This window comes from Tinamus guttatus, unplaced genomic scaffold (assembly GCF_059628265.1).
Source record: "Tinamus guttatus ecotype Peru unplaced genomic scaffold, ASM5962826v1 Tinamus_guttatus_pri_ptg000510l, whole genome shotgun sequence".
NCBI classification, from domain to species: Eukaryota; Metazoa; Chordata; class Aves; order Tinamiformes; family Tinamidae; genus Tinamus; species Tinamus guttatus.
In genome coordinates, this window is record NW_028289044.1 from 2,002,767 (window position 1) to 2,028,366 (window position 25,600).

Genomic DNA, 25,600 nt, shown 5'->3' on the forward strand with positions numbered 1-25,600 from the left:
GCCTCGACCAGCCCTACCTGGATGCCCTGAACGTTCCCATCCTAACTCGCTCCCTCGAGAGCCCAAAGCCCCTCTAATGCGGAGAAGGGCAGGTAACCGCCGCCCGGCGCTCCGCAGCCTCGAGCTCGTGGGTGACCGGGGGTAACGAACGCGGCGGCTCGGCCGCCCCTCGCTGCGGCCTCGAGCTCCTCTCGGGCGGGCCAGGCCCCCCCCCCCTCCCCGCAGGAAGACTACATCTCCCGGCGTGCCCCGCGGGGCGCCGCCGCCGCGCGGGGGGCGCCGGGAGCGCCCCCGCCCTTCCCGCGAGAGGCTCCGTGCGGCGGGTGTGGCCTCGTCGCGCCCGCGGGCTGCCGCGCTGCGCGACGTCCACTTCATCCAATCAGCGCGCGACGGCGTGCGGCGGGCAGCCAATGAGGGGCGCGGGGGCGGGGCCTCGCCCGGCGGGCGGCGGTGGCGGCGAGGCCGGGCGGCGGCGGCCGGGGGAGGGCGCGAGCCCCGCTTAAAGGGGCAGCGAGTTGGGAGGAAAGTTGCGCGGCGGCCCGCGGCCCGGCCCGGCGCCGCCGCCACCATGGAGCCCGCGGCGCCCAAAAGGTACCGAGCCTCGCGGGCCGCTCGCGGAAGGTCCCCGCGGCGGCATGGGGGTGGGAGGGGGGGTGCGGTGCGCGGCCTGCTCCCGCTCCCGGTGCGGCGGCTCCCCGCGGAGCTGCGCGGGTCGCGGCGCTCGTGACGGGGAGCTGCTGGGCCGGGGCAGGGAGCCCCCCGCGCAGGGAGCGCGGCTCGGGCTGCCCGCGGCTGCGGGGCGGTCCCTCGGAGCGCGCGGCGAGGCGGGGCCCGCGCGGCCGCTCGCGGCGCCTCTTGCCCTGGGCCGGGCCCGGCTGCTGCCCCGGCCCGCGGCGGGCGGGGGTCGCGGAGCTGCCTCGCGAGCTCGGACGGGGGAGAGGCAGGAGCGGGAGCTCCCTGCCCGCTTCCCAGCGCTTCCATAAGCCGCCTTGCCCGTCAGCACGTGCTTTGGGAGTCGTAGGATGTGAGCGTCCCTCTTGGTAAACCCCAGCGCGAGGGAAAGTTCCTGTTTCCCCGTTTAGGGAATGATGTGAAACCCCTTCAAGATAGGGCTGCGCTCTTCGTACACGAAGCTGTTCCTCCTTAATTGCAAGGGTGGACTTAAATTGCAGCAATGCCTTCCCGGCCGTAGTTAGGTGGTGTGCAGCATGTGCTTATATAGCATACGGATCCTCTTGATGTTTTAGAAGTCTGAGTAGTTTACTCTCGCTTCTTGGTAGTTTAGGAAAAAAAAAACACTAAAAATGACAATCTTCCAGCACAATTTTTCACTGTGCAGTTTCTGTGTGTGTTTTTTTTTTTTTTTTTTAAGTGTGAATGTGTCTTCATTATGAAGACTTGTTGTGAAGACTTGTTGTTTTTTATACCTTTTTTCTCTTTCTTTTAAAGAATGTAGTATCCTAATCTGTGGCTCCTTGTCTGAAAGCCTGATATTCTGGCTTTTGTAGAAGATGTATTATGATCAATACGAGAATCAAATTTTATCTTTTCAGAGTTGAGCATATGAGAGAAGGTGCCTGATAAGTGTTTGGTTTGTTGTAAGGGTTGAAGATGATGAATGTTACAGTGTTTGCTGTGTTCCGTTTTCACTGTTTTGATGTATATTGAAGCTTGAAGGTCTAAGCTGTGACGTCTTGACTCCCATGTGTGGGGGGGACATGCATGGTAAAGAAATGCACAAGAGAAGCTTAATTTGGAAATAAATCCCGCGTGGAAGGAGCTAGATGAGATTTTGGTGACTGAATCTGTTTCTGCTGGTGGTGTTGACAATATTGCCTCCAAACAAACTGTAGTCCTTTTTGACTTGGTTAGTGAGGTTTTGAGAAGTATAAGCACTCCTCCTTTTTGAACTTATTTGACCACTCAGGATGTGCTTGTCTTGGGCTTTTCAAGCTTTTCTCCACTGTTATGACAGCTGGGAACTTTACTTGAAAATGATGAAGCTTCAAACTGTCTTCTGGTAGATTGGGCTCTTGTTTTTGTGTTGAGGAGGACAGTCGATGCTGCAGAAGAACTGCAAGAATAAAAGAACGTGAATGACAAGAACTCTGACTTGCTTCTTGATGTGTATAACCATTCAACTGTCTATTTTCAGACAAGTAAAATTACCGAAGTTTAAGGTAAGGGGAAAGGAAACAGGGCCAGTATTGCTAGTTAAAGCAATAAGGCTCCCTTGCTTGCAGTGGGAGCATATGCTACTGCAAAGAGAGACAGTGCTGCAAGTTGGGTCATATTTTAGGTTTTCTGTGTTCCTTACCTATGGACCTGCCCTGCTGCTGCTTTTTGCTGGAAGACTGAATGCTGAGTCCTACCTGGAATCAGCTAGAGGCGAGGGACAAAGCAGTGGGGCAGGGGACACAGACCTACAGCGTAATTTCAGACCGACAGAGTCGTGTTTCTTGGATGTAGGAGAGGCACCTGTAAGATATTGACATTTCATCTCCTAAATCCTGAGAAAGAATGGGTATTAGAAGCAACAAAGCAGACATTGTATTTGGTGATATGAAAGGTTGTCAACAAGGCTTGCAGTTAGCATGACCTACAGTTTTCTTGCAAACCAGGATTTGTGATGGTTTTATTACCAAGCTTTGAGCTAACTGATAGGAGGGAGGAGGAACTACATAAATCCCTGAATTCAGTGAAGAAGAACTAGAAAACTGATAGTGAAACCTTTAAACTCTCTGGCATGTTTTTAAACTTTTCAGGAAATAGGCTTCAAAACTGAAATTTGAACGTGATACGAACTTGTGTTTGTTTCATCAATGGGAGGGAAGATAAGAACTCACCTTTCCATGAGCAATTAGTGTATGCACTCTGCGCTGTGTCCTCCTCCTGTCAATTTTTTTTTTTTTAATAGTCTTTGGAGAGTTTTGTAGTGTTCCCAACTCTTCTAGGCTATACATTTATTCTCCAAGTCTGGAAGGAGTGGGTAATGCTGTGTGTTGTGCTTGTTTTTTTTAATGGCTGTCATGGGTGCTGTGAGGGAAGTACCATGTTTACTAGCCAAATTGGGTGAGATGGTTAGATTTCTTTACTTACGCCTTCTATCTACAGGATCAATGACTTGGAGGGACCTATACATGTCATGATATATATAGCATAAGGTACTCCTTTAGAGGTAGCATGACTTTCTTAAATCTGAACACCTCAAAGCTCTGTGGATGCCTTTGAACCCTGAAGTTCTTGTGCGGGTATAGGAGACCTTTTTTGTGCCTTTGCGCAGCCGCTTGGGGCTGTTGCAGAAATGGTGTGTGGGCCTTTGCACGCCTTTAAAGAGGGTCCTTCAGCAAAGGGCAATGGTAATGCCCAAGGGACAGGCCAAGCTGTTGTAGTTGTGTGTGTTGTGTTTATTTTTGTTTTCTATTTAGAATGATTAAACAAGGAAAGATGGTATTTTTGGCAGTATCGCTGCAACCGTAACAAAAGACTTATAAGAATTCCTTTTCAGAGTAATTTCTTTTTCTTTTTTTCTATCAGAACGGCCAAGTCAAATTATTATAGTGAAGAATTGTTTTTGCAGTGATTGATTTTGTTGCATCTGAGTTTCTAACTATTTCAGATGTGCTTCTCAATCACTAAAAAGGTACTTGCTTATGAACTGCAGTCAGTTAGAAGTGTTAAAGTGACTGAAAGTTGATTTTTGCTACAGGACTTGGCTCTGAATCTTTCTGCCTCCTTTCTGTGGGTTTTGCTTGTGTTTTTTCCTGTATATATTCCTGTGTATGTTAACATACTCATGTGCAGACTGCACGCAAGGGAAAGTGGTTAGAGATGCCATTCTGCTTTCGTCTTGCTCGTCTGTGTATCCTGCTCACTGGCCCCAAATAAGAGGTTTCTTAACAAGCATAGAAGGTATTGATCAAGGTCTTTTCTTTAAACTGTAGTAATTTAACTTTCATTTAAATATAACTTGCTAAGTTTTGTGGAGAGGAAGAAAATTCTTACTGCAGTATCAATGGCCTGTGAAATGGCGCAGTTCTAATGTGAATGGGCCCATAGTGGCCATGCAGGTGACAATTGCAGATTTCCTGTGGCAGGTGACAGGATGAAGATGCAATTTTGCTTAGGCTGAGAAAGCTGAATGTAAATGCACAACATAATGTGATCTTTCTTAAAGTTGTCTCTGTTTGTGTGAATGTCATAAAGCTGTATAAAGGTTGCAAGACGCCTGGATGCCACCACATTCTGATACTTGTTTTTCTTCTAAAAGCTTCTCTGTTAGTATTTTGGTATGATGGATCTCAGCTCTTTTTGAAAATACCAATATGCTGGTTCTCCTGCAAAATCAACTATGCATCTGTCTGTGTTTCATGGAGTAGGTGTCCATTTTTTTTATATAATGCCTGACGATAATGAATGGAGTTTTGTTTTCTAGTCGTGCTTTATTCTTCTTTGCCAACTTTGTTTTCTCTATGCCTGTCTCTTTAGCACACTGCCATTTTATTTTGTGCAGTCTGTATGTGGTGACATAGAATATTAAACTGTTCTCTTTCCACGTCCAAGGGATCTAGAAAACCCATGTGATACAACTGATTTTGTCCCAGAATTGTAGTTTAGTTGTTTCCTTGCTTGCAGGAATGGTTCTCTTGGGGAAATTACTGAAATTGCTCTTAATTGCTACTTAATGATTATGGGCAACCTTTCTAGAGCAAACAAGTACAGAATGAGTTTCTCCCCAGGGTTTATAGCTTTCTTCTGCATTGCTCCTTTAGGCTTTCTAACAGTTATATCTTTGGGACTTGCATCCTGCAGCCAAAATAAAAGGGCTCCAGAACAGGTTCTGACTGTTTCTGTTTTATACCTTCTGCCATGAGGATCCATGTGGGAGAGAAATGCAGGGAGACTGTCACTCTGATTGCTATGTGCTCTCAAACCATCCTTCTGTACATGTTCCCCTCCTATTTCTATTGATGCTTTAGCAGGTAGCTGTTCTTTTGGTTGCTCATAGTGTATATAACTACCGTGTAAAATACTGTAATACTTCCAGTAAATACCTGTTTTACATCAGCAGCGATGGTTCTAAAATGTTTGTCTCAATGTGTCTTTTTGGTCTTGCATGTCTATAAAATGAGGCTACTAGAGCATACACACACCTTCTGATTAAGAAGCTGAATCTGAAGTCTCAGGTATTTCTTTTTGGCTCCAGTTTTAATTGTATAGGGTTTTAACCAAGATAATATGTTAATATTTCTAGTCATTTTTTTTTTTTCTTGTATTCTGTTTAGTTGTTTACAGATAGTTTTAATAGGTATCTTTCTCCCCTTCCATTTCACAAAATATCCTTAAATGCTTCCTTTATTGCAGTCATACCGGGGTGTATCATATGCTATTCAGTCTCTCAAAGAACCGTAGTGTTGATGCTGTCACTTGGACACTGGAATTCTTTTGTGATCTGCCAGCTGTGCTTTTCCAGAATGCTTTTGAAGGAGTGTGAAGTACTTCAAGCAATGTATTTGGCGGTGAAATTCCTGAGGCTGACATATCTTGCATCTCCTACATCAGTTTAGTATTTAGCAGTCTTATTGTTCAGTGTTACTTGGCCTCATAAAATGCTTTCCAGAATGGGATAAATGTGAAAATAATTTGAAGCTACAGAGTGCTTATTTCTTTGGTGTCCAAGTTGCCTCTGAAGTATTACAGATAATCTGCTCTTTGACAACATTTGTTTTATTCAGTTTATGGCCCTTCATTAGCACTTCCCTAATGCTTCACAAGCAGCCTTAATGCCTTAGCATTAGGCAGCTGAGGAGGCCTTTTGGTACTGAACAAATTCTGAAGTTCTCTTTCAAGAAGCAAATCTGCTGAAAGGAAGACTTGAAAGTGTAATTTTGAAGGCTTCCTCAAAATGAGCTTTAAGTGAGGTAACTTTCATTTTAGCAAACCTTACTCTTCTGGTGAGCAAGTGGAGTGTTTTTTTTTTTTTTTTTTCTTACGCCGCTTTGGAGGAAGGCTATTGCGTGTTTTCCTTTTTCCTCTGTTTCTAAAAAGTTTAGTCTTTCCACTGGTTCTGTTGAAGGTGCTCTCTATTGCATCGTTCCTCAGTTAAGCAAGAGACTCAGCTAATGGTCATGTCTCTTATTTTCTAAGACGTTGCTGGTAGCATAAATGCGTATGTTTGAGGGCAAACCAAGCAGAAATGCAGTTAATTTTCTTCTGTGAATGTTACCTTTAAGGGTGCAAGTCATCTAGTAGGGAAAGGGGAAGAACTTGAAAGAAAGAAATTGGAAACAAACAAAAAATAAACTAGGCTTCTTAATGACTTCTTTCTTTAGTAGTCACATTTAATTATGCCTTAATTTACACTTGTGTAATAACAAAATCTGTGCTTCCCTGCTAGTTTATAGGCTGCTCTTTCCTTTAACTTTGGAAACTCTTATTGGCCCTTAAACTCCTCTGCTTTCCAGCTACTTCTGTTCATTGTAGCAAACTGCATGGTCTTCGTGGCAGTACATGCACTTCTTGCCAACTGTGGGTGCTCTCTTTAGTTGCTACATCAGTCAGATTATCTTTTATATACATATGTATATGTGTACACAGAGCTTTCTTTTCTCATGTAACACGGGTGCTTTTACAATTACTGTTGATTTTTTTTGTCTTTATCCAGATGGCTGGCAATAAGAAAAAATTATGTCTTCCCACCATCCCAGAATTGCTCAGCCACAATTATTGAACTTATCTTTTTAGTTCTTATATCACAAAATTGCTTAATTTAATATGAAGGAGTCTCTCTTTTGAGTGCTGTTCTTCTAGTGTTAGGTTTGACAATCTGTTCTGTCCATACTGCCCTCCCTTTCTATATTTTGCATTCTTTTCGAGGCAGATGTCACAGGGTAACGTTTTCCATAAGGTCTCAATAATATTCTGGGCTTCAAAGTTTTCTTCTCCTCCGTATGGAGCTACACTACCAGCTATTCTTCAGGTCCTTTTTTGCTTTTACATGCTTGGCTAGCATGTAAAGTTAACTTGTTTCATCTTGCAGCACAATTGCCTCTAACTTCTGGAATGAAGGGTTTACACGTTGCAGCCACAGGCTGCCTGTGCGTGTGGCTTTGTTTTCCCCTGTGCAGTGTTTGTTTCATTGGAAGCTCGCAGCCAAGTTACCTTGGATCTGTATAGGGAACCTGCGAGCTGGGCAGCCAGGCAGTCTGGAGACCGGGGAAGGACTAGGACGTGTTGTGAAGAACTGAGAGTGGTGGTGGAAGTGGGCTGGAGATGCTGGGAGAAATGGCTCTGCGAGACGCCGCAGTGAGAGGGAAGTGCGGGAGGATTTCTGCAGTGCTGCACGAGCAGAGATGCTGTGTTGTAACTGTCCCTGTGTGTTGTCATTAAGATGCCACAGAAGACAACTCCTACAAGTCCTTAAAGAGTATTTGATTCTTGGCAACTCGGTTTTCTGCTGTCGTTTGTGTGCCTTCTAGTGTCATCTTGACTCTGGGTACTGTTTTTAGCTTAACATTAGCCCTAACTGGCTTACAAGGAGAGTGGTGTAGTTTAAAGGCTCTGAAGACTCACATAGCTGAGTTCATTTAAATTGGTTACACCTTCTGGGCTGGCAGTTTTAGCTTCCATGTGAAGTGGGTTGCAGAACAAGCTATAAATAATAGATATATCAAATATTTCATTCATTTAAAAAAGCAACCCAAACTAACACTTTCCTAGAAATTGGATATTTCATATAGATGGAGGATTTTTTTATTCTTTCTTAGAAAGCCACAGAGTATGCGATTCAGTAGTAATTATGTGTTTGGATGCTGGCTCCCTTGTGCTGAAAGGTGTGGGTGCCTGGGGGACTTTCAGGCTCCTGTGGTTTGTTTCACTGGGCACTTCTGGCCTATTTGTGTCCTCCCCAAAGGAAGTGGCTTGGTCTGTGAATTGGTCCTGTGCTGCCCTGGGTTGCACGAGCATTAGTGGGAAAATTGTAATGTCAAAATCCTTTCCTCATTTTGTGCTTAATGATATTTAATTAGCGCATGATAATTGCAATGAAAATAAAGTATCCAATACGTTTTTCTTTATAAGCTTTTTTTCCTGTCCACTCACTTTTACCTGTGCTTGAATTCTCTTATTTATCTTTTTTCTTCAAAATAACTTTGTCTTTGTCTTAGCAAACTGAAGAAGCTGAGTGAAGATAGCTTAACTAAGCAGCCTGAAGAAGTCTTTGATGTTCTGGAGAAGCTTGGGGAAGGGTAAGTGCAAGTGGTCAAGGGGGTCACGCTGGAGGGGAGCAGGGCCTAAAGCTGTGCTGAAGGCTGCGCTGCACAGGCAGTGGCTGCAGATGCTGCAGGAATGAGCTCGAGCCTTCCTGGGGAACCTTTAGTAAGAAAGCAGATGCCTTTATTGGTAGACTTCCATGCTCCCTCAGAGCTGTTTATGCATTCTTGTCATGTCTCTCAGTTATTATGGCAGCAGAAGTGTGTATGCTTCTACTGAGATTAGATACATACATCTTGATAAAGATTCATTATTAAGATTTTTTTTTTCTGAGGTCCTAATAGAACTGAAATTCTTGCAGCCCAAATCACCCCTCTAAGCATGTGGCTTATGTGACATTTTAGGGTTAGTATTTACTAGAAGTTAAAGGTAAATTCTCATAGAATCACAGACTGGTTGAGGTTAGAAGGGACCTCTAAGGATCATGTAGTCCAACCGCCCCTGTTCAAGCAGGGACCCCCACCACACGTGACACAAGGTCCCATCCAGGCAGGTTTTGAAAGATCTCCAGAGAAGGAGACTCCGCAGCCTCTCTGAGCAGCAAAAATAACATGTTAATCCTGTCTTTTATTTCCAGATCTTATGGTAGTGTGTTTAAAGCAATACACAAGGAGTCTGGACAAGTCGTAGCAATTAAGCAGGTCCCTGTGGAGTCGGATCTTCAAGAAATAATTAAGGAAATATCTATAATGCAACAGTGCGACAGGTAGGCATGACAATTCTGCCCCCTTTTTGAGAATCTATGTGAAAATTTGCAGTTGTAGTGTGTTGTGAATGTACCTGAAATTGAGGAAAGTGTTTGCAGCTGCATATATGGAAAACTAATGCAATTTGCACTGAATGATCTGCTTAAAACACCCTTAAATTCTATCCCTCGTTTGGACTTCTTGAAGGACATGTAAATGAGATACTTCTCAGAAATTGTTGGAAGAATAAATAGTTGTACATGCTTGCAGTTCTCTGCACTTGCTTTACTTTGTTTGCACTGCCAAGCACAAAGGCTAATATTTCCTGTACAAGTTCTGGGCCATGTAAACTCGGAGTTACCCATTTTTTTGGAAGATTGATAAAGATAGTTATAGCACAAGGCTAATGGCTATTGACATGGCATTGTTTTAGAAGTTAACACCTATTCATTTTTCATGGAAGAACATACCTGTTAAACAGTGATCAATCTTACAACAGTTCTGCATAAGAACTGTTATCTTACACTTCATAAACAATATATCTTGTGGTATCTAGTATTGTAGAATTGTAGCATCCAATATCTGTAAGGATACTAAAATAAAACTATTTTTCTCTCTTCTGTAGAGGTTTTTTCTCGCTGTGTACTTCTTGGTATCACTTTTTAAAGTTTTGGTTATAATTTCCCCAGCAAATTTGTCAGGGTGAGTTTTTATTCATATTTAATCGGAAATGCAGAAATCTGTTTGCAATTCAAGGAAAACGTCACAAACCAGTTAGAAACTTCCTTCAAAATTTGGATTATTTAATCATTAACTTTGTAGAACAAGTGGTCTGTCGTTAAGTGAAAAATTTGCCCTTGATTGAAAGTGAGTGATACTCATCCGGATTTGAAGGTAGTTTTTTAGTGCACTCTGTATTTATTCAGGTGTTGCTGGATGTTTTGGATGAGATGCAGCCATTCTCTGGTTGAAAATGAGGGCTGCAGCGCAGCTTTGCAGCGTGGGCTCCCTTCTGTGGTGGCTTCCCCAGTGCAAATGCAATATTGTGCAATGCTGGTGGAAGGGAGGGGCCTACCCTTTTAACACTTCCTTTTGATGTGTGATGATTCCACAGACGTTGCATTAAAAAACCCTGGGTTTATGGGGCATCTCAGATAAAATATGCTTCAATCTCAACATTCTCCCCTCTTTCCTGCCAGGTTTCAGAGCTAACTACAGTGTTTGCACCGAAGCCCAACTGGGGCAAAAAAAGTAGATCTAAGGCAAGCTGTTGCTATGGAAAAGATGATTCATATAGTTACCTGGGATGAAGCTATAAGCAAATGTGGTGTTATGGTTGCCTTGTTTTGAATTGTAGTAATGCACAGGTCTTGCTGGAAATAGTAACACCCTGTAAATCTGGTAGGAGATGGTCACAGAAACCAGTGGGATTAAGAATTTTTCTGTAAAGATTTTAGTCTACAGAGATGATAGTAAACTTGCTCACCTTAGGAATTCATGGGGGCAAGATCTGTGTGTAGTTAGGGTTTGGTTCTAGGTTTGTTAGGCAGGTGGGAAGTGGCTGCTCTTACGGTGCTGCTGGTAACTCTGCAGTGCTAACTCAGGTAGCAGTGTGGTGCAGGTGGAAACCATCGAGCCTCTCTTGTTCTTTTAGCAGTTTCGTAACAAAAAGTCCTGCTGCCCAACCTCCCCCTGCAGAGAGTCCCTTTCTGCAAAACCAAGCTGTGTTCAGCTGCACCGTGCAGTGGAGGTGTCCTCACCTGAGGCTGGTGTTGGAGATCGCGGGGTCTCATTTGTGCTCTGAGGCACTGATGCCGTGCTGACTAACCTCCTTTGCTTAAATTTTTGGAAGAAACTCCAGCCTTGTATTTCCATAAACACACCATTAATCACTATTCTGAAGAAAGATCCTTGTTGCATCTTTGCTACATCTGTTTATGCTTTTTTGTTGTGAGTGCCTTGGAGGAAGTGTTATGTCAAGTGACATGTTGATGAATAGCAAAGCAACATGTTCTGTTTATGATAGTGCTATAAATACATCTTCACATGAGACACTTCCGTAGGGAAATGGATTTTCAGATGCAGAAATCTTGTTCTAACCAGCACAAAAATCTGTTTTCAGATAGTAGCCTACGTATGCACTTGAAAGAATTTCATACATGTGAAAAAGTAGGAGTTGGGGGAGGTACAAAAAGTAGGGGTTGTGAGAGAGGAAGTGGGAGATTTTTCAAGGTGCTGAGGGAAGAAGGGTAAAAAAACAGTAGCTTTTTCAAGGAGAGTTAAAACTGGGGCGGTCTTAAGAGGAAAAACAAGCTTGTTAAGAGAGAAAGAGGCTGCCTGCCTTTAATCAGAAGATTGATGCTAGGGCAAAACTTTAGTTAAATATCACTGATTTTACGGTGTGTATAGTAGTGCTGCAGTCATTTTATTAAGCAATCAAGCTTTATTGTTCTAACTAACATTGATTAAAATAATTACAGTTTTAAAATGCATCTGATTACGCTTGCTGTCTGGCCGTGCTCTTGTCTGTCAAACTGTAATTTTTAACAGAACTGCTGATGTCTTCACTCTGAAAACCATGTGTTTTTTTTTTTTTTTTTTTTTTTTTTTTTTTTTTTCCATCTAGTCCCTATGTTGTCAAGTATTATGGCAGCTATTTTAAGAACACAGATCTATGGATTGTTATGGAATATTGTGGGGCTGGCTCTGTTTCAGACATAATTAGACTTCGTAATAAAACGGTGAGTTGTATTTTTGTTTTTTCTTATAGCAATTATTAAAAAATAAACTGTTATTTAAGACTATAAGTGAGAGTAAGAGAGTAACCAGATGAGATTTTTGGTTGTTGCCAAGGGAAGTATTTTCACCTCGTTTTCTCAGGAAACAAGCCTTGTGTGTTTGCTCTGGCTGTTTCTTCCATTCCTCTTGAAATATGAAGATCCTGCAAGTTCTGTGAAAATTGCTGCCCTGTAGAAGGAAGGGCTCTTGTGTGGCTTCTTCCCCCTGCCCTTTCCACCCCGCGGTCCGTGCGTAGGTTGTGCAGAACACGCATGGCTTGAAAACAGCCACAGACTTGTCTTTCTCTCACTCGGTAATTAGGGAGCCTAAGTTAGTGGCGCTGCTTGGAGTGAGCAGGGGAGGGATCTGTCGCTTGGGGAGTGTGGGGGAAAGTCCAAAGGGGAGCTGCAGGGAGTCACCGTGAGGTTGTGACACAAGTGATGGAGAGGAGGATGGAGGCCTGCAGGAAACGGGCTTTATTAGCTCTACTTACAAGCAACTTTATTTGAAAAAGATTTTGTTATAAATGCTGAATATTCTTTAAATGCCTCGATGATATTTTCCCTGCAGTAGTGGGCAATAACATAAGGAATTTGTTTTACTGTTAAGTGGTATAAGATGACCCTGCACTTACTAGATTAATGATTATTGTTGTTTGTAAAGACACTTTAAATCTGATCTGAAATGTTCTTTGTGGGAGCAGAGAGAGGGAACAGTGTTGTTGAGGCTTAGGAGGAAAGAGGATGTAAGGGAAGATGGAGTTGGATTTATTAGGAAGTGGGATCATGTCCAGAATGAAGGAAATGTGTTTGGGAAGGACAACGCTCGTTCTGCATTAAAATGCATCCTGGCTGCTGTGTTGTTGAACTGAAAACTGTGGAAGAGCCAAAAACTATAGGGTGCTACACTACTGCTGGAGTGTTTACATCTAGTAAAGATGTTTTATAGTTGTGTGTTATCCAAGGGGTAAAGTGATAATCAGTAGCTCCAACAGCAAGTGATGCAAACTAGTGATATTCTATGTAAACCAAAATATAGAGAAATAATCAAAAATAAAAGCTACAATTCTTTATTAAGAAGTGTGTGTGTGTGCATGTATATGTATGTGTTTATATAGACAGTTTGAAAACATTAGGCAATTCATTTTCCTAGATACTTTAGAATATTGATGTATTAAGGATGCCACAGATTTAATGGAAAGATGAAATTTAAACAGTCTTTGAGCAAATGTATACTAACGATCAGAGAAACTAACTTTTTTCCTACTATTCCTGGTTTGTAATAGTGAAAACTGATAGCAGAAACTTTACTCTGAAAATATAGTTGTCAGATGGATAAATGTAATAAGGGAAAAGTCAACGTACTTCTCTTGGTAAAGGGAAGTCATGGCATACATGCCTTGTAGAGTGGGTGTTTATTTAAGAGTTGTTGGCTAAGTGGGTGGCTGGTTGGTGTAGATATATTGTAGTACTGAAATTTTTTTGGTCAGGCTTTTGCACCAAAGAAGAGAGATTTCTTGAAGTATGACTGCAACGGAGTAAATGGAAAATCCTTTCATAGATTAAGTGGTTTGTAGCTAGAGAAAGAAAGGTTTAGACCTAATTGTCTATTAGGGAACTGCATGTGTATCTGTGCTGTTTCTTCTGGGAAGTGAGTTGAAATGCTGATGGAGTGTTAGTAGTAAAATTAAGGAAAAAGTGGTACTGAACCTCTGGCTGAGGAAAGAAGTGTGGGTAAGAAGCGTGAAGGGATGTGTTTGGTTTGGGCTGAGGGGATAAAACTTTAGACATAGGTTTCTGAGCACTTAAGCTTAATATTTAGCAATAATTAAATAGATAAAGGGGGTGCTAGACATGCCAAAGATGTAACAGAATTACAGAGGTTAGAGAAGGGTGGTGAGGATGATCAAAAGCATAGAACACATTTCTGTAAGGAGGGTGCTAAATAAATTGTGCTTCTGTGTGTGGGGGTGGGGGGGAAAGGTGCCCAGAGGGCAAAATGGTGAAGGTTTAGAAGAAAGTGAGTAAGACCTGATGATCTGCTGTTTGTTACAATACAAGGAAGCACTTAGGTGCTAGAGTTGAAAGAGTTTTTCTCCACCTACTGTGAAGAGGTTCACCGTATAATTCAAAAGGATAATATAGCTGTTAAGGGTTTGATTTCAAAAGGCATTTGGACAAGACCACATTTAAAATAGTTAGGGCTGATAAACAAAAATATTGAATAACTTACTCAGGAGATGTACCTAATTCAGGTTGCTGGGCAGGTAAAGCAGACAAGTATTGCTTTACTTACCGCGTTCTTATACTCTTCTCTAGGTACCTACTGTAGGCCACTGATGAAGGCAGGCTCCTGGGCTAGGTAGACCTTTTATTCTGACTTATGACAGGTAATGTTCTGGTGGACAAGATAAAAAGCAAAGCCAACTCCTCTGCTTCTCTCTTGCAGGATTTGGAGGATTTGGGCAGTTTTTTTTCTCTACCACCAAAACTGTTCCACTCCTTATTTTGACATCTCCCTGCCTCATATGAAATATTAAGAGAAATTCTGAAAGATGAATATTTCATAGTTCCTCATGACTGCCATTCAGCTGCCTTCTGTTGCCTCCTCTGTAAATATGGAAGCTATTTTATGTTTGCATAAGATGGTTTGGACAGACAATTGCTATTGTATTTATGCATTATATTTAAACACAAAAATTTAGCTTCAGTTTGCAAGTGTCTGTGTGGTGAGTTTGTGGAAAATTTTCTCAGGTCACAACAACAGAAAAATTGTAGTGATTCAAAGTCTTCCTTGAAAAGTGTGGGTAGTGGACTGGTTGTATTGGTCACTGAGTAGAGCCATCAATATCCCCTTGCTCATGTAAAGGGATAATAAGATAATAATAACTCGCTATACAAGTATGTGTGAAAGTGTTTTCTTTTTTATTATTTTATTATTTTTATTGTTGTATATACTAAACCTAAAAATGAAGAAAACTGCTATTTTGTTTGTAGCAAGTGGAAACAATTGCATTATCTCCAATTTGCTTCAATTGCCTTATTTTTTACAAATGTGGCCTGCTTAAAATTAGTCTTCCCTTTTCAATCCTAATCGCTGTTCATGACAAATCATTTCAGGCTGGCTTAAAGAGCTCTAAGTGGTTTAATTAAACTATATACAATATAATTACACTTCCATTTAAAAACAATTTTAACTGTTTATATTATAAGTCTACATGGAAAAAGTAAGCTTACCTTAGTTAGCTAAAGCTGGTGCACGTCCCTTGAGTGGCTGCCATAATTTCAAAGACTGAAAGTACCATAGTTGTTGTATAAGGACTGAGGAACAAGAGAAGTTCCATTCTTGTGTTTTTTTTAATTATTTATTATTTATTTTTTGAAACATTACTCTGTATGGTGGAAAATGTCTGGCAATGTTACTGGAATGAGGCTGTTCAGAGAATTCGGTGGTTCACCTTTTAAATAAAGCTTCTTTGTGGAAACAATAAATGGCTCCACTATGGAGGGTTGGTCCTTATTTTGTCAGAACTTATATTCAGTAGCTCCAAGCTCTCATGCCAATTTTCCTAAGTTGTCGTAATGTGAATGAAGACTATGGATGGGCCAGGAACAAGCATTGGTTCCTTCTTTTTTATGTGTAAGAAAAGAAAGAAAGAAAGAAAAAAAAAACCTCAGGCATTGCAGAATCACAGAGTGGTTGAGGGTGGAAGGGACCCCCTGGAGCTCATCTAGTCCAGCCCCCAAGCTCAAGCAGAGCACTTGTCCAGGTGGATTTTAAGTTTCTTTAAGGAGACTCCACAATCTCTCTGTTCCAGTGCTCTGTCACTCTTGCAGCAAAGACCTTTTTCCTCCGGTTCAGAATAAATTTCCTGTGTTTCAGTTTGTGTCTGCTGCCTCTAGTCCTCTTTCTGGCTACCACTGAAGCGAGCCTGGCCCTGTCCTCTCTATGCCCTTCCCTCAGATATTTATACACACTGACAAGATCCCCCCTCGCTCTTCCCTTCCCCAGGCAGGCCCAGCTCTTGCAGACTTTCCTCATGTACCTCCGTCGTGTGGGGAGCCCAGAACCCAGGCTCACGTGTGCCAGATGCTGCCTCAGCAGGGCTGAGCAGAGGGGGGAACCACCTCCCGCAGCCTCCTGGCTTGCTGCAAGGGAGCAAAAAAAGGGGAAGCAAAACCCAGAGTTAAGGCAATCTCTGATGTTTGTTGGCTTATTCATGTCAAAAAGTTCCCAGCCCCAGCAGAGCAGCTTCTTGCTGAACAGGCTAAAGCCCTGACTTTGGAAGTGAGATCAGCCCCTCCATTTCTGCTGCAGTGTTTTAGAGCAGGCCAGGCAGATCCAGCAGTGCTTGGATCCAGCAGTGCTTTGTAGCTCTCTGCTACCTATCTGAGGTGTGGTGCTCATCTGGCCAGAGCACCAAAGCTGAATATCTACTTTTGCTTGTTTTTCTCAATACCCACTTTGGGATACCTGTGCTTTTATCTTGCACAGCCAAACTGTGAATAGCTGCCAAAAACAGCAGTTCATGTGGCTCGTGTTCCTACCTTCTCAGAACAAGTGATTATGTGGCTCCAGGGAGAGCTTGGATAAGCTTGCTGATATGCCTTTCACTTTATTTATTGAAACTAATTCCCCTTAAAGGTTTTTTTTTTTCTCCTTCTCCTCCTCCTCAGTGAGGTAAATCATGTTGCAGTAAGCAGATCTGATGCAAGAGAAGCATTAGGAATGAATAGTGGAGAGGAGGGGGAGGAAAAAAGGAGTAGCACTGACTTCTAGGGACAGCCTCTGGTGCACTGAGATGATGATATGAAGCTTAAGCTCTGCTGGCTGCTCTTAACACTTGAGGGAGTATTGGCTTTGCAGGTAGCCTAGGAAGCTCTTGCTCCTCTGCCGATGGCTCAGTTGGCTGAGGGTCCCTGGTCCTGAGCCTCAGGGACTGCTGCTGCCTGTGCTCTGTTGCTAGACCTTGCAGGAGATAAGGAGGATGGATCAGCTGGGTGGTTGTTCAGAGCAGTCTTTAGACTAGGGCTTTTCTGTGAAGCCACACTGAGGAGATATCCAGGCTGAGAAGGCAGGAGAGACTGTATAATGAGGAAAAATGTGCTTCTGTGTCTTCCTTCTTTTCTTGCTGCTCTTTTTCCCCCTCTTTCTGTCCTGCTTTGAACCCTGCTTGTTTCTCCCATAGCCTCACTCTTACCCAGGTTGCTTTATTTGGTAAAAGAAACAGGAGTGAAATATTCCTGCTCTTCTATTCCTGTCTCTTCTGCCACTGTCCTGTGTTCCCTTCTCTTCTCCCCCAACCACATGTCTGTTGGTTTTCTCTCCTGATCAGTCTCAAACCTTCCTGAAACTTGTGTGTTCAGTGTGGGGACAGGAAGACAAAACTCTTACAGATTTTTTTTTTTTCCTGACATGTACAAGGTCTCTATTTCCACGTTCAAAGGATTCAACCCCCCTCCCTAAATTTAGTGGTGGGGGTTTTGAGAGAATGGCAGAAGTTGCACCTGTGACCCAGCTCTTTCAATATGAGCTGCTATAGCTTTCTTTTATTTATTTTTTCTTTATCTTTTTCCTTTTTTTCTCAAGAAAGAATTGTGAGGATTACATAATATAATCAAAACCTTTTTCATTTCTATGTAGTTTTTAGGTATTGTCAGTCTTAAGTTGCTGAAACACTAACATGATCGTGTAAACACAGGATAGGAAATACAGAATTTATCTTTACTAATGCATTCCAATCAAAGGTAGCTATTTTAATGCGTAGTTAATTGGGAATAAACATGTATGGGCATCACGTACCCACTGAACATCACAAAATGCTCTCAAAGCCCTATTTCTGTAATACTAAAAAGTGGAAGTTTAACTTCCTCCTTTCTTTCGATGCATTTCCCCTTTGAAAAGAAGAAAGCTTGCCATGGAGCTAAACCATGAGATGAACTGCTGATGTCTTTTTCAATTTTTAAGTGTGAGGTAATCTCTCACTATATAAAATTCGTATTTAGACAGTAAAATTTGTTTAGGGATTTAAACCCAGAATGATTAAGATTAGAACAGTATCCTTCTTCCATGTGTGTGTATATATTTCTTACAGTAAATAAATCTGTATATAAAGCTGAGATGAATTTATTACTATGTATTATTGTGGTGAAGAAAGCAGAGAAGTGTAGGAAAACTGCAGATAAAAGAAAGGTTCCTTTGTTGAAATTAGATGTTTATTTTGGAGGTAGTGAGGGAGGAGGTGAATGGCTTCTTGCCCCTGTTTGAAACACTAATTTAGCTTGGAAGAGACCTCTGGAAGTCGTCTAATCCACCATCCTCCAAGGATGGCTGACTTCAGAGTTCAGTCAGGTTGATCCAGACTTGTCCAGCTGAGTCTCTCTGGGCAGTAGTCGTTCTAGGCAACTTTCCAGGGCTCTTTCACTTTTAGCGTGTTTCCATATTCCCTGTATCTAACTGGAGTTTCCCTTGCTGTTGCCTTTCCTCCTTTTGCTGGGCTGTTCCAAGAAGTGTGTGTGTGTGTGTGTGTGTATATTTCTTCTCTAGATGGTTTCAAGCTGCATTGAGACCTCCCCTATTCTCCAGGCAGGACAACCTCTCCTGGGGCATCCTTCACTCTAGCCCGCAACCAGACTTGCCTCTTTTGGAGCTCATCGTATTAGAGATATGTTATTTGCAGGACTTAACACAATTTGTTTTTCTTTTAGACAAGGCAAATAACCCTTGTTTCCAGACCAAAAAGGGCATTGAGCTTTATGGATTTCTACCTGTGTGTTCATGCTTGGGGATCATTCTTTGTATGCACAGTATTTTAGAATTAAGGATTTTTACCAGTGTTAGTCACAGTCATTCAGTAGAAGAGCTGTCACAGAGTCAGCACGGACATGAAGGACTCAAGCTCCACACTGCTATTGAACCCAGTGTGTGACCTGTCCCTGGCCCCACACCCTCGTTCTGTGGGGATGGACTGAAACAGGAACGGGAAACAATCCCCTTCATTAAATAACTGGAGCTTGTCTTAAGTAACTCAAGTGCAGATAATTTTGGTGGTTAATCCCCTTTTTAAATTTTTTTTTCCTCCTCATTTCTTTTGAGTCATTCTACTGGCCTGTAAAGTAACTGAGAATTGGTTGGTTGATTTTTCAGTGGTGGTGGGGAGGGAAGGTGTGGATGTGTATCCAGCACTCAAAACTGGAACTGGAAGGTACTGCTACTGCTTGATTTAATTTCTATATGAAATAAATTATTTATTGTAGAAGTAGTGAAAAAAAATTGGAGCTCAGTAGTGTAGCCTAATTTGAGTATTTCCCTTCTATCTTATTGATTCTTGCATTTCTAAGAATATCAGGTTCACTTGGTTACTTATATTAAAAATTAATATATTTTAACAGTAATTGCAGAAATATTTCCTCTGTATTTCTTTGAAAACTTGCATCACATGGGGTGATCTGTATTTGCATTTTAATGTAGAATCTTGTTCAAAAATCTAAGTGTGTTTGTGGCCTATGGCATATGCAAAAGATTTACTCTCATTTCTTGTCTGTGAGCACGTATTCGGGAAGCAGACATATTCCCAGCATGCTAACATGCTAATCCAAAGTGATGAAGATAATTGTGCTAGCTCATGATTTATTCAGTAGCCTGTGTAGTTCTGAGCAGATACATGGAAATATGCATCTCTCCTTTTGTTCTGTGTTGCATTTTCTTTTGTAGTGAAAGTGCCCGCCTGCTTGCAGCTTACTGCATTATTTGTGGTGCTGTGTGAATTCTGCAATGTATTAGTGGAATAAATGAGAGGAATATTCTAGGCTATCTAGTTTATACTGTCTCATTATAATAGGTATTTAATAGTCATTTTTCATTATTTCCTTCATTTTCATTAGTCTCTTTTTTTCACTTAAACCGGAATTTACTTGGACTGCTTAAAAAACAAAATCAAACAAAAGAGTTCTTAATGTGTCACTTGTGATGTTTTTTTCCAGAGTTCAGTAGATTCCACAATAATTTTTGGCTTACTCTTCATTTTTGTTTATTTTTGTTTTTCAGTTTCTATTCATTTTTATTGTGCCTTTTCCTGCCACTCTGACTAATTATGAGTGTATGAATTCATCCTGACTGAAAGATAAACAACAAATGTAACAATATGAAAAAATACTGCTCGTAACTATGCAAAATGTGTTATTTACTTTAGAGTTTAAGTTTTTAGAGGAAGCTTGAATTCCTTCTAAGTTAATTCTCAGAGGTAAGGGAAGCCTGTGATTGTTCTGTTGAAGAACATAAGGAAACTTGTTTTCCAGCTCAGCCTGGTTAAAGGTAGCGGGTAAACCGCCTGTGTCCTAGAGGACACGAGATACTAACAGGCTGTAGCTGCTTTGGGAATCACGTGTTGCCTTATTTCCACACAGCGGGAGTTGTGCTTGTTGTAAGACACTCTGCGCTCTCCAATGTAGTCAGGATTTCTGTTGGTTCAATTATGTAACTTTACAGGGCAATAGTATCATAATATAATGTCGCTCGTGCAAATTATTTACATTTAATATTAGGAGCTGACAGGAAATCTTTGCATGAACAGCAAAGTAATCAAGATTCTGGGAAGAAGTTTTAAAGCCTTTGGTGTTTGTATCTGAAAGTGGAAAGCCATACATTGAACGTGGTGATGTCTTCCTGTGAGGACATCTTGTAGCAGTTGCAGACTGAGGCGGGCAACTTCAAGAACCCCAAAGTTAGGGAGAGGTCTCGCATCAGGCAGCAGCAGAGAGTGGGGGAAGAAGAGCCCAAACCTCTGGTTGCATCGATTCCAAGTCATTTTGGTGGTTATCTACAGATCTAAGGAGGAGACGATAGAGTTTGCAGGCACTTTCCAGCATAACAGTACCCTGATATCTTGGTTTTCCCTTTTGGGGGCTGAGTAGGATTTTGGGGAAGGTCATAGGATGCATCTGTATAAGTATAGTTTTATAGTTTTGAATCAGTATGGAGCACAGGCAGAGTGAGAAATATTTATCTTTAAAAATAAGCATTTCCTTGTGCTTCAAATAAAATTAAAATAAATTATTAAATATAATAGCTTTACAAAATTTTACTGAAGCCTGCTAATTGGATGGTAGTTGTTGGGGGGTTTATGACTGTTTATAGTTCTGCATGCTACTTTGTCTTTCTACAGATAGTAAATAGCAAAGTGTCCGTGATTAATATATTTTCCCAAGCTCTGTGGTACGTAACTTTTTGACTGTTTTCCATATACCATAATTCCTTTACTTCCGTTTCATTGTTTTTCATTCTTGCCAGGAAGCTCTTGCTGCATCCTCTCTGATTTGTAAATTGCCCTCAGTGAGAACCTAAGCGATGCAATTAGGCTTTGCTAATGGGCAAAGGCAGCTTCTTGATAACCCTAATTGTAGACTTAGCAGGCGTTTCATATGTGGGAGTGTGCAAAATTGAGAAAACATGGCATTCCTTTCATCCCTCTCCAAGTGCAGGGCTCCTCTTGTTTGTTGTGCAAATGCCTGACTCAAGGGCCACATGCTTGAGGAGCGGCCCTAGCCTTCTGGCAAAGAGAAAGGGGTCTCTTGTTTTTATTTATTTTTTCCTAGGGAAGTATTCTAGCTGTTTTGACAAAGGTAATGCATAACTCGACAGTTAGCATTTGTGATTTTAGTGATAAATGTTGGCTGTGTGTTATTGAAACTGTGCAGCGGTTTTTGTGAAAGACAATGTCTGAAGGGTAATAATTTTGGAGTGACAGGCATAGGAATATTGCCTGTTTTGCCACCCGATCTGCCTCGGTGCCTTGTCTGGTTTTGCAGCTCACTTACTTGAATTGGACTCGGCCGGCGTGTGTAGGCAACTAGCTCTGTGCATCAAGTTGCTAGATCAGAGGTTTGAATTGTAAGTGCTCTTGGGCATATTCCTGCCTCTATGTACCTTTTGGTGTGTATTACTTACAAGAATTGCTGTATAGTGCTTACCTGATAATGTCCTCTGTAGTTTACATATATTTACATTGGTTATGCGTATACTTGAAAATAAAAATGCTTTTATGTGTTCTTGCAGCTAACAGAAGATGAAATTGCAACTATTCTTAAATCAACTCTTAAAGGACTTGAATATTTGCACTTTATGAGAAAAATACACAGAGATATAAAGGCTGGAAACATCCTCCTCAACACTGAGGGGCATGCAAAATTAGCTGATTTTGGTGTTGCTGGTCAGTTAACAGTAAGTATCTGCAGAAAGGTCTTTTAAAAAATGCTTTAATGCTCCTAACCATGTCTTTTGCTTTTCTTGTGCCTTGAATTTTGTGTGCAAAGAAGTGACTGATATTGGCAGTGGAGCTGACATTCCTTGTCTTGATGAGTATTTTGTATTGAAAGGCTACTTAGTTCTCATTTATTATTTTAATTTGCTTTACATAAAGCGCTGGATGGTCCTTGTCACCTGTTGGGCCTGGGTAACCTGGCTGGCTGTGTCAGTCCGATCCTAATCAGAAGTTACTACAGTTTGACCTCTGGGTGTCTAATTTTAACGTTTAAATATAGAATTAACCTAAAAGAAATCTCTGAAAATAACCATTCCTGTTTTAATTGCACAAATAATATAATTGCAGGATACAATGGCAAAACGTAATACTGTTATAGGAACTCCATTTTGGATGGCTCCTGAGGTAATACAAGAAATTGGCTATAACTGCGTGGCAGACATCTGGTCCCTTGGTATCACTTCCATAGAAATGGCCGAAGGAAAGCCGCCCTACGCTGATATTCATCCAATGAGGGTAAGTGTGGACGGGAGGAGGGTGTTGTTACAAAAATACTAATCCTATAATCGCAGAACTTGGTATTTGTGGACAAAGTTTTAGTGCATGTTTTACTTGCTGTCTCGCTTCCTATTTTGACATGTGTCTGTAAGGTCTGAAGTGCCCTTGTCTCTACATAAGAGAGAAAACTAAGTCAGTATGTGCTTAATTGAACTGAAGGGAACGTATAGAGCCTGTGCCAGGCTGTACCTGCATTTCCAGAGCAGCATCACCAAGAGGCCATCCTCCTTTGAAAGGCAGTTTTGGGCGGCAAGATAAGAATTCAGAATTGTCCTGTGTGAGCGCTGCTAATATAAATAACCTTGAGCAGTTTTCATTTTTTATTAACTCTTAACGTCTATTACTGAATTAGTTCACTTTTTGCAAAGTAAAATATAAACAGAATTAGTTTTATGAGAAGTAGGAGTTATAAGGAAATTGTTTTGAGAAGTTTATGAAAAAGAATGTTTAGTAGCTGTTGCTGCCGTGGGTCATGGTTTTTGGTCTTTGAAATGGACTATGGAATAGGTAACTTCTCGGTTGTGGGGCTGTACACGTCTAAAGTCCATTTAGTATGAACAAGGCATCTTGTATATGTTTGCTTTTTCATCCATGTGCTTTGTTGCAATAATGACACACTGGATAATCTGTTCAGTTTCCTTCTGTAAATGTCTCATGTAACAGGATTTTAATATAGGGCAGTAACCTCTATTGAGAGAGCAAATACTACAGATACGTGGTTACCAGGTAGGATATACATAAATTCAGGTGTTTTTCTGCTGTTGGTGCTTGGTTTTGATTTGCATGGGCTCTTGATAGAGGAGAAGGGACTTTTTTTCTTTTATGTGCAGTACAATTAATGATAGCGACTGTTTTGTAACTTGAAATGCTGCATCATTTTGGAAACAAAATGTTTTTGCCCTTACCATTTTTTCGCCTAGGAATTAGCTATTTTATAATCAATGTCTGTATTTTAAAGTTCTTTTTAAGAAGCATATTGATTACAGATTAATTTTCTCATGCTGCATTTTTTTATTATGCCTGGGTTCGTTTTAACATACCGGTGTGTAGTTGTACTATCTGGTGAAAGGTAAGGGCTACATTATCAGAGAGGATTTTATAAACATAACATTAGCTGCTTATAAACCCAAGGTCGCTGTTTGAATTTAAAAGCTTGTGAATCTTGGAATCAAATGAATGCTATCCAAGGCCAAATTAAAACAATTCTGGGTTGCATAGAGCACGTGTTTTTGTTAATAAGTTACGTGATGGCCTTTAAGGACTTCTATGCAGTTAGTACTCTTTTGTATATTTGATACTTTCAGTTTTTCTTAATTTTTATTAGTGAGTTGTTACAGTGGTTGACAAGAAATGCACAGATTTAAGTTGCAATAGTTTTTTCCAGTGTTACACGATATAACTTCACAGGACTTTTGGACATATGTAGATGCTTTCCTACGCTGTTTTAGTTATGACATAGAATTGATATAGGCAAGCATGAAAGCTTGGGCAAATTTTCGTTGGTTTTTCTTTGTAGACATTGCAGGAGTTCTGTGGTATTTATGTAAAGTACAATTTTGTTACTTGGGAATGCATGCTGAAATTACCATGTGTGCTCTTTTGCTGTAGGCCGGTTGGCACTGCCACAAAGGTAATGTACTGCCAGAAAGCCATTTCCTTGTCAACTGCGTTTACAGTTTAATAGAAATATTACATGACTTTCTTAAACAAGTGTTTTGGCAGAGAGGAAATAGCAGATTCCATGCAAACAAGCAGAGCTTCCTCTCCGTAACCACACTCCAGCTACTCCAAAGGCTTGTCCGGGTTTCCGCTGGGGAAGGGCGAGAAACGGGAGCACAGACTGGAATTTTGGCAGCTTATAGCGCTTCTCCAGTCAATGTATTGCTCACCCAGTGTACGTGGCTGTATAGGTATCATCAATGCTATTTCACTTGTTTTGCTGCAGGTCTGAATCCAGTGTAACCCACAGTTGTCGCACTTTGCCTAAAGCTCAAATGTCAAGATTATCTGCTGGCTTAATAGTCTAACAGTGGTGCTAAATTCAGGCAAGGATTACGGGGTGTCTAGTATTTGATGTTAGGGCTTTTTTTATATTTTCAGTAATGTTGTGATAATGATATGCTTTACTACTTTGTCTCCAAATTTCTCCTTTTTTTGTAATGGAAACACAAAGGTTGGTGCTACCTTGCTGTAGCAGTTCTGATATTGCATTTTTTAATTGCAACTGGTGATATGTCTTGGAATACCTTTTAGTTGTTCTAATCATACATGCTCTCAAATTCCTTATGTAAAGTATCTTCAACTGAAAACAACTCTTAAGCTGTGCATTTTTATTTATTCATAGTTTATGGAAATTTGATTTTGCTAGCAAGAAGATTAACAACACCATAAAACTAATCATGACCTTTTACAATGGCTCATTTTTTAATCCTTTTTCTAGGACCGCCTTTACCACAGATTTACTTATTCAGGCAGTGTCACAATCACTGCTGTGAGACGGTGAATTTTATTTTATTTTTAATTTTTACTATTTTTATTTTTTAGTTTTTTGATTTTTTAATTGTATTATTTCATAATCAACCTAAGCTAATTTAAATGTGGGCAGCTGGTTATAAAGCCTGACTATGGTATCCCTGAGTTCCCGGCCTTCCTGTTAAGCAGAGGCTGATGTTTCCCCTGGCCCTGGGGAGCTGGATGGAGCTGGATCCTCTGCGAAGGCGACGCACAGGACCCCGCAGGGCCCGGGGACGGGCAGGCCGCGCGGGCAGGAGGGAGCTGCGTGGACCAGCAGCAGAGCTGCAACCTGCCTCTTGCAAACCTTACTCTTCCTTGCAAGGTTGACTCCTACTAACAGGAGAGAGTGCTTCACATAAGCACATCCATGGATGCATTTTAATCTCTTCCCCTCCTTTCTCTTAGTTCCCTCCCCTCTGTTTTTTTTTCTTTCATGCTTTTCAGGCAGTTGCAGTAATTCCTGTTGCTGTAGCATGGAAGAAGCAGGTGGTAGATGTGTTTTTCCACACATCGCAGCTTTGGCCTTTGCTTTTTA

The 25,600-nt window shown here is 41.3% G+C and overlaps 1 protein-coding gene across 1 annotated transcript in view; it reads left to right on the top strand.

Annotated features, from left to right (window-relative positions):
• Window positions 1-568: 568 nt before the first annotated feature.
• The window catches only part of STK3 (serine/threonine kinase 3), a 118,766-nt gene continuing 93,734 nt past the window's right edge, over window positions 569-25,600 (top strand). Inside the window, exons 1-6 of the mRNA XM_088533611.1 lie at window positions 569-591; window positions 8,166-8,246; window positions 8,849-8,977; window positions 11,584-11,698; window positions 21,789-21,953; window positions 22,342-22,509. Coding sequence (XP_088389737.1) covers window positions 569-591; window positions 8,166-8,246; window positions 8,849-8,977; window positions 11,584-11,698; window positions 21,789-21,953; window positions 22,342-22,509 — 681 coding nt within the window. The remainder of the gene's footprint in view (window positions 592-8,165; window positions 8,247-8,848; window positions 8,978-11,583; window positions 11,699-21,788; window positions 21,954-22,341; window positions 22,510-25,600) is intronic.